General features: G+C 35.9%; 1 protein-coding gene across 3 annotated transcripts; it reads right to left on the bottom strand.

The window, feature by feature from the left end:
- Nucleotides 1-1,786: 1,786 nt before the first annotated feature.
- On the bottom strand, nt 1,787-7,655 carry LOC103868297 (protein RRP6-like 2). Of its 3 annotated transcripts, none has more exons than XM_033292844.1 (14): nt 6,593-7,655; nt 6,234-6,389; nt 5,817-5,975; nt 5,651-5,734; nt 4,947-5,158; nt 4,752-4,860; nt 3,985-4,067; nt 3,743-3,788; nt 3,581-3,668; nt 3,323-3,492; nt 2,854-3,039; nt 2,675-2,773; nt 2,530-2,605; nt 1,787-2,490 (listed from the first exon to the last, which is right to left on the bottom strand). In XM_033292844.1, exons 1-14 carry the CDS (start codon nt 7,265-7,267, stop codon nt 1,988-1,990), a joined length of 2,646 nt encoding a protein of 881 aa, XP_033148735.1. In that variant the 5' UTR covers nt 7,268-7,655; the 3' UTR covers nt 1,787-1,987. The 3 variants fall into 3 exon arrangements, with proteins under 3 accessions (XP_033148735.1, XP_009144645.1, XP_033148734.1); XM_009146397.3 differs by having other exon boundaries at nt 1,787-2,605; nt 4,947-4,997; nt 5,079-5,158; nt 6,593-7,611; XM_033292843.1 differs by having other exon boundaries at nt 1,787-2,605; nt 6,593-7,647.
- Nucleotides 7,656-8,197: the final 542 nt, after the last annotated feature.

Below are 8,197 nucleotides of genomic sequence, written 5' to 3'. Positions count from 1 at the left end.
GGTGGGAACTGGATTCCGTACGATTCATGAGTTTGATTTGGCCTTACTAGCTAAACAACTTTGGTGGGGTTGAACCCCGAACCTCGATCTTGCTGAACCATATTACTGGACTCGGGCTTAATTATATAAGCCAAAAAAAATTGAACCTTTCGAACTTAGTTCATTTGGGCTTTAAATGTTTTAGACTTAAGCTCGTTTGGAATATGACTGGTCTGAAAACCCTTAGCTATATTTTAATATATTAAATTATTTAAAATAATTAACTTTCTAAATTATTAATTTAGACTATTCTCTTATATAGTAAGTTTTATTCTTTTATATATCTCATATTAATTGAAAATATTAATAAGTTAAGACTGATTTAATTTTGATTCACTTATAACAAGATTTCAAAATTTATGAATGCTAACAAAAGAAAGTCTAAATTGACTTTATATTTTAGAAGAATAGATTGGAACTAACTATAGGACTTGGATGTTTGAGAATGATGGAAATGTCAAACACAGTGCTATGGTGAATTAGTTCATATAACACGTGATCTTGTAAGCATTTTGATAAATACAATGGCATCAGTGTCTAGTTTTAACATTGGTTGCTCATGTATTAAAAAAATATGCAAATTGTCTTAACAAGATATGTTGAAGCAAAAAAATTAGAATTTTTTTAAGTCCTAGCGAAATACATATCTTCATGGGTTTATTTCTGAAATAACCAAAAAAATAAAAATTAGTTGTATAGAGAGAGATAGGAAGAAAAAAAAAGATGAGAGAGAGTCTATTTTTGGTTAGTTAATGAACTATGGTTTTTTTTGTTTATCTAGTGAGTGCAATATCCATATCTTCATTTATCCAAATAACATTTTTCACAGCATTTCTCTTTGAAATCGTTTTTTAATCAAATATACTTTCTCTTCCGCTCTATGGTTCAATTCTTCTATTTCAATATTCTACTTTTATAGAAATTTAGAGTTTGATTTTTTTTTCTTTTAGTTTGAAATCGATTTAGGTCTTAGCTCGTCTATAGTGTTGGCAATTGGGTTGTACCGCCCTGCCTAGTCCCACCCCGCCGCGGTCATGTTCAATGTGGGTCTTTGCGGACAGGTCCGCGCAAGACGCGGGCCCTAGTCTTTTCTATGTTGACTTCTTTCTTGTTTCATTATATCTTAGTTAAGGGGCAAATATATCAATATTTTTGAGACGGTAAAAATAGAACCATGAATAACAAAACTTGACAAAAGTGTATTTCTATGTAAATCATTCATATAACTTATAAGAAGGGTTAAGTGACACAAGTGAATAGTGAAGTGAATGCATCAAAATAAATTATGGTCTTGCTTTACAGACTAATAGTGATAACTGGTTAAACTGTAGATGTAAAAATTCTATTGTAGGACTTAGTTTGTAGTGTAATGTTTATTGTTTTAGCTATATATATATATATATATATATATATATATTTTAAAAAATATTCCAATTTTAAAATACTTGAATAATTGCTTTAAGAAGAAGAAACATAATAAAGGCTGCATATATTGTAGTTTTATTTTAGACTCATTAAATTGTTTAAAAATTGTAAGCTTTAATTTTTAAAATAAAGTTATAATATGATTGGTAAGAATTTATGAATTAAAAATAAATAAAGCTAACCAAAAAAAAAGTTAAAGTCATGTACAGAAGCTGCAAGGAAAACGTAGAAACCGTTAGCTGCACCACGCCTCACGGAAATGACACGGGGACAATCGCTTCACTACAATTTCCACGAGAGCGCGAGTTAAAGTGGTTGATGGTTTGAACAGTGAATCAGATTTTGATGTTTCAAACCAAAGAGTTTGTATCCATAAGTCCCATAAAAAATGAGAAAATCTGTAGTAGACAATGTAAATAAGTAAAACAAAGTTACCATTGACCACAGCCAAAATGAATTGTAATCAAAACAAAACCTATCAATACTGAGATCAGATCATTGATTAGATATTCAGTTAGAGAGTCTAACTCTTGAAGGTTGCACTTCTATTCCCGGATGCTGGAAAGGCTTGACGGCGTTTTCCTTGCCCAAACTCAGACTGTTCCGGAGCAGACCCCTTCTTCTGACCTCCTGCTTTTGACCCACCTTCTTTCTTTCCTCCTTGTCTTCCCTTTTGTCCTTCTCCAAATGTCACCTCTTTTCTTGCAGCTTCATAATCAAACGGTTCTATGTTTAAGAACTCGGGCTTCTGGGCCTTATTGTTGCTCTTACTCATGGAGTTAAAGCATTTCTGAAAGTTTGTGGACAACTCCGAGAGGGACATTGGTTCATCTTCCGCATCAATTTCCTTCCCACCATCATCGTCTAACAGTATAACATTCTCCGCCTCCAAACAAGATACTTCGGCATCTGAAACTCTATCAGAAGTACTAACAATTTCTGAGGCTTCTTCTGAATCATCTTTTAACGCAGTCACACCATGTTGCTTGGAAACAGAGGCTGGCATAGTAGTCGACACCTCTTCAGGCTCCTTTGGTGATGGTCCAGTAGCCGACTTTGACTCAGAACTTTTGTCGGTAAAAGATTGGAATTGCAGGTTTACAGATGATCGTATCTGTTCGAGCTTCGCCTCTTCATTCACCTGAGAACATTTTTATCAATCATTCTGCATTGAAAACCAACTCTAGAGTTCTAATTTAAACAAACTTACGTTCTTATCGGTTCGAAATTTCTTTTTCGAGGCTGAACTTCCCAGTAATGCTCCTAAACCACTGCTTGGTTTCTTAGAGATCAGAACAGCCGCAGGAACCTAATAAATAACAGAAAGGCTTTTGTGACTACGGCATGGATTACAAAAGAGTACCGACCAAAGAAATAACTAGTTGTCACCTTAGCAGAACCAAACAAGCCTGTCCCTAAATCCTTCCGTTCACTAGCATCTGCTGCAACCGTGACGAGGCCCGAGGTATTATTCTGAACTTGCAAAGAATTTTCCTTCAGATTCGGAGAAGCTACGTCTCCTGTACGAGTATACATGTCTTTCCTCTCACTAAGAGGTTCAATATTCTCCATTACCTACAACAGGAGAAGTATATCTTCAAGCAGGCATGGAGAATACAGCAATAGGCAGTATATGGAGCTATTCTGTGAGGTTTCAGTACTAGGAATTTGGTATCACAATTAGCCCTTGAAATTAAATTCTTTCAACGCTAGGCTCTGGTTTCTTTGGAGGTTTGAGTATCAGAGGATATTAAATACCCTAATCGGCTTTCAATTAGCTTATAAACCTCAACTGAAAACTTGCACTTACATTATATAAACAGAACGAGACCTGAAAATAGATTAACAGATATCTTACAGTTCCAGGAGACGCATCTTTTAAAGATATAGCAGCAGACTCAAATGCTGCACAATTTTGTATCGAATGCTTGATGAGGCTGACAACAGAATCAACATTACGCTCAATGTAAGGATGCTTTGACTTCAACAACCGACGCAATTTGGCAACACTAAGAGGCATCTCCTTGGCTGTTATGATAGTAATCATTAGACCAAGTTAGTAACTACCAGAACAATCCACTCTGGCAGATGAAAAATCAAAACCTAGGCTATATACCTATTTCAAGAAGAAGTTTGTTTGGCAAAACATAACCAGTACTCTCGTCCTCCGCACGTGCAACGTAATCACGCCATTCACAAAGTCCCTAGAAAACAGAAAATTTAAAGTGAGCTCCATATAGTATTAGCAAAAGCAGAATAAGGATGCATCATATATTACCGCAACAATGGCAAGCTGAGCTGCCTTGAAGCCCGCTGCCTGAAGCCTGACAAAATACCAGAATAACGGAAACAACATCGGTGGTCATGTAACTTGGCTTAAGAGGAGTCTATTCATGAAATAATCTTGGCGAGTGAAAATAAATAAATGCTTAATAGGCTTTAACAATAAACACATAAACCATGTCTGCTGAGCCAATCGAAACTAAATTATAATTATTCTTTGAAGGAAAAGTAACAAACCCATATATGTGAAGGTATGAATTCTCAGTCAAAAGCTCTTTCTCATACAGTTGTGTGCACAAATCGTAACTGCGCTTATAGACCTATAGGAAACAGTAAGTCAAAATTGTCAGAATTTTGAAGAAGATAGAGCCTATTCGTCTTGGGCTATACATCTACTGAATGAAACAAAATATAGACAAGCAAAGATGTTAAAATCACCAATTCCAGACAAATGTGAATGCCGATAAACAATATGATTTCCCAAAACATGTGGTTGACGAAATTTTTTGCCAGTGCTACTAAAGACAATTCAGCCAGAGAACAATTAAATGCATGATGAATGCCTCCCAAATTTACTCTTTAAGAAGCATAAAAGTGTAGCAAACCTAGGAAATCACCTAGCCGAGCCAGCTAATATTAAATAAAAAAACTGAAAATTAACTAGCTTACAATAGAACCCACCAATTATGATGTACCGATGAATCCCTCCGAGAGTTAGAAAACCAGACGAATGTTGCAAAACTAGAATCACTTAGGTTAGGCAGCTAATATACATTAAGATCACTGAAAATCCAACTAGCGTAGAAGTCAACATAACCCACCCATATAAACCCAACGCACTTGGCCGCAAATAATATTCCACAAACAATGCTATGACATCAAGTTTTTAAGCTACTTCCTACTTGGCCAGTGTGGGAATCTAACAGAAAGATACTATATTGATCGGGTAAATACCAAAATGCAGATGGATATTAGACTTGTCAGACTAGTTTAATGACGACTACCTCAAGCAGGGGAGAGTCTGTTTGATGGTCAGCCTTTGCCACTCTTTGCAGTTCTAGTCTCATTACGTCATATATGTACAAAAGATAGTGGGTATCTTCTCTTGCATATCTGCACGGAATTCCAAGAAAAGGTGAGCTAATAAAAAACTAATACCAGAACAGTAGTGAAAAGACACAGGACAGAAAAGAATTAACCTTGTCATTTCCTTTGGAAGAGGTCGAATTCTCCAGTCTGCATTTTGGTATCTGCAGCGATGAACAAGTTGACATACAAGTGACAAGATGAGGGTGAAAACGAAAAAGAAAACAGATTGGACTAGAACGCACTCTTTATTTGCTGTAACACCACAAAAATGCTGCAAAAGAAACTCCAGGCTGTTTCTCTCCAAATTTAGCACCCTTGAAGCCTGAAAAAAAGCGAATATGTAAGCCAAAACCACCCTACTTTTAGGGGAAAAAAAGCTATATAAATTAGATTAAAATCTGTTTGCTTCTTAATCACCACAATATGAAATCCAAAGCATTTTTAACCTATTGACGTGTGTGTCTTGGAACACATTACACATACCATGAGCTACTAACAGTCAGGAGGTTATTAAAAGAATTAAAAATCCAGCGTTGCGCAAATTCTTTCTAGTTGTCCCCTAGATGGTATAATTAACTAAAACATATCTTCCAAATAGATTGGTTCAATGTACTTTGAAAGGGAGAAAGGTTCAAATTATCCATTTCCAGACCAAGAGAAAAGAAAGTAGGAAGCGGCATACTCAATTCAGATGCCAGCATTCATCTTCAATATAGCAAAAGGTTTACATTATGGAAAATGGACCTCCTATGTTTAGTGTGATAGGAAACATCACAGGAAAATTACGAAGTCATTGCTCAAACTAGAATCAAACCTGTCCTGTGTCAAAGAGATTGCAGACATATATCCCGAAGTCCCTTTGAAGCCAAACAATATCTCGATCTGCTCCGTGCATCACCTAGTTAAATGAACAGAGTTCATAGTGCAGGAAAATATTTTAAACCTTCTAGAAAAGAAATTAATGTATCACAGGCAAAAACCTTTCTCTTCTTAGGGTCTTTGAAAATCTCCCTTAGGTAAGGACCAATATGAACACGAAGCTTGAATGTATCAACTATATAATCCTCCGTCCTGGTGGAAATTTGCATTAAGCATGTCAATCCTTGAAAAGACCGGTACTGATTATGCTCCAGATCAACCTAAACAGAGCAAAAAGAACAGTTATAAGAGAAGGGTGGTAACTCCACAATCTGAGTCGTTTTGGGTAACGAAATAAGATAAACGTTTTGCTCTACAAATCAAAATGCTGAAATAACTATGACGCTGGTAGTTCAGTATTATTATTTACAATAGACTAGTCTTTACATAATAATGATATAACTATCAAATTTCTTACCAACTCTTAACAGACATTATAGTTAAACAAGGCGCTAATAAACAAGAAGAAAAGAAATTACCGCAAACTCTTCAACAGTACGCAATTTAGAAACTAAATCTTTCAGATCTTTCACATCTTGAACGAGCTTGAATGGAGTCTCTTCCAAAGGGAGGGGCTTAACAGGTTCCATCTCGCTTACACTATTGCCAACGAAGTCGATCACTGAAAGTTTCTCCTGCGTAGTACATATAACAAACATTAAAAAAAGGGAAAAAAATGCCACAGCCTATACATCTAGTATAACTCTTTCAACTTTAACGATTGCTTCACTAGATTAAAAGGAATAATCTCATTCATGAAGTGAAAGTGGTGGTGCTTAAGTCAATTACGAAACAAAACAAGAAACGTCCTCAAGAGAAAAAAAAAAAAGAGAGTAACCAGTGGATGCAAAACCCGCTGATTGTCCTCGCTCCTCTCCAACCAAACATGCTCAAAGGGTTGATTAGCGTTGTTCACCAAAATGTTAAACTCTTCTTGAGGCTTCTTTATGGTCGGTACATGGAAAGGAACTTTTGCCTTACCAGATAAGCTCCTCTCAGCCACTTTAACATCAATCACTGATCCACCATCCCTACCAGATCCACCAACTACAGGTTTCTTCTTCTTACCGTAAACCATCTGAAACCCATCCTCCTCAAAATCAGACGCAGGAGGCAACAGAGTCCGACCTATTTCTTCCTCCTTCTTCCGCAGCCTCTGAAACTCATCAATCGAAACATCGAACCTCTCGAGAAACTCATCGTTGACGTTGCAGAGCCAATCATCGGCGTCGTCTTCTTCGATGTCCCCGGGGAACGTAATCGATTTCCCCAGAACCTGCTCGGAAGCACCGATCGTCTCGAGAAGTGAGTGCGAGGTTGCAGAGACATCGTCGGTGGGTCGCTTGAAGTCGTCGAAGTTGTAGAAGAAGTGAAAATCTTTACTCGACGGGATCAGACGGGAAGAGGATGAGAGTTTCGATAGGTTTCTTGAGAAAGAAGAACCATCGACGACTAAGGCCTCCAGGGAAGAAACCTCTGGAGAATCTTCGACGTCCATGTTACCGTCGCTCATTTCTCTCGGCTCCAGGAAGAGAGAGAGAGAGATCGATTAGGGTGGGTGTGTATCTGTGTCTCTCTTGGCTCGGCTAGGGTTTTAGGAACTCCACGGCTGCTCTCCAGCTATTTTTTTTTAGTACATTAAGGGCAATAACGTAACTTCCCTGCTGTCTGTCCTACTTTTCTTTTCTTTTTTTTTTTCTCTTTTTTGGTAAAATTATTTCGTCAAATATATAGAAAAATACTTTTGAATAACCTTTAAACATTTTTATCACAAAAATATTCATCCCTTATAAAAAGACAAGCATTTATAATAAATGTTTTGATATAAACATCGACATGTGTCCCCTCACATTTCAATTTTAAAATACTTACGTATCAGCTTCACAGTTATTTAGCAATTAATGTATTGTTCATACACTAATTTCTTAATTTTATCGCAAATAATTATATATGTTCACACATTAATTTGTATTAATCAACTCATTTTTTGTTTTCGTATTTCTAACATTTGTATTAGTGAATTAAAGTTTTTTCCAGGCAAGTACTGAATAATATTATTGTTAAAAGAAATAAATTACTAAATCCTTAAGATTCACATCAACTAAAACGCTGGAATGAGAATGTTTTTTAAAATTGATAGTTTCGTATATTGCCAAACTTGCCCATGGTTGAAGTTTATGCATACGAAAACAACAAATAATTGTGATTAGTTATTAATTAAGAAAACTAAAGTGAAAAAACGTTACACACAAAGTTGGATCTTTAGTTTAGCCAAATATTCTTTTTCTTTACAGAGTTTTCATATCAAACCAATAGTTAGAAACATATTAGAAAAAAACAGAAATCATAAAAGCTTTAAAAGAAAAGAAAATTCCCGAAATCAATTGAAAAACATAATTCATGTACTGAGTGAAAAGATCACATTATTTTTGACGTAACTCTA

The sequence above is a fragment of the Brassica rapa genome, chromosome A05 (assembly GCF_000309985.2).
Source record: "Brassica rapa cultivar Chiifu-401-42 chromosome A05, CAAS_Brap_v3.01, whole genome shotgun sequence".
Taxonomy (NCBI): domain Eukaryota; kingdom Viridiplantae; phylum Streptophyta; class Magnoliopsida; order Brassicales; family Brassicaceae; genus Brassica; species Brassica rapa.
This window is presented reverse-complemented; position numbering and strand designations above follow the sequence as displayed.

Bases quoted from the DNA above. Each gene is read 5' to 3' on its own strand.
- LOC103868297 (XM_033292843.1), bottom strand. From the start codon at position 7,267: ATGAGCGACGGTAACATGGACGTCGAAGATTCTCCAGAGGTTTCTTCC. The intron at 4,068-4,751 runs GTAGTCGTCATT...TGTTTCCTATAG, and splicing joins CAGACTCTCCCCTGCTTGAG to GTCTATAAGCGCAGTTACGA. The intron at 3,040-3,322 runs GTAAGATATCTG...CTCCTGTTGTAG, and splicing joins AAGATGCGTCTCCTGGAACT to GTAATGGAGAATATTGAACC.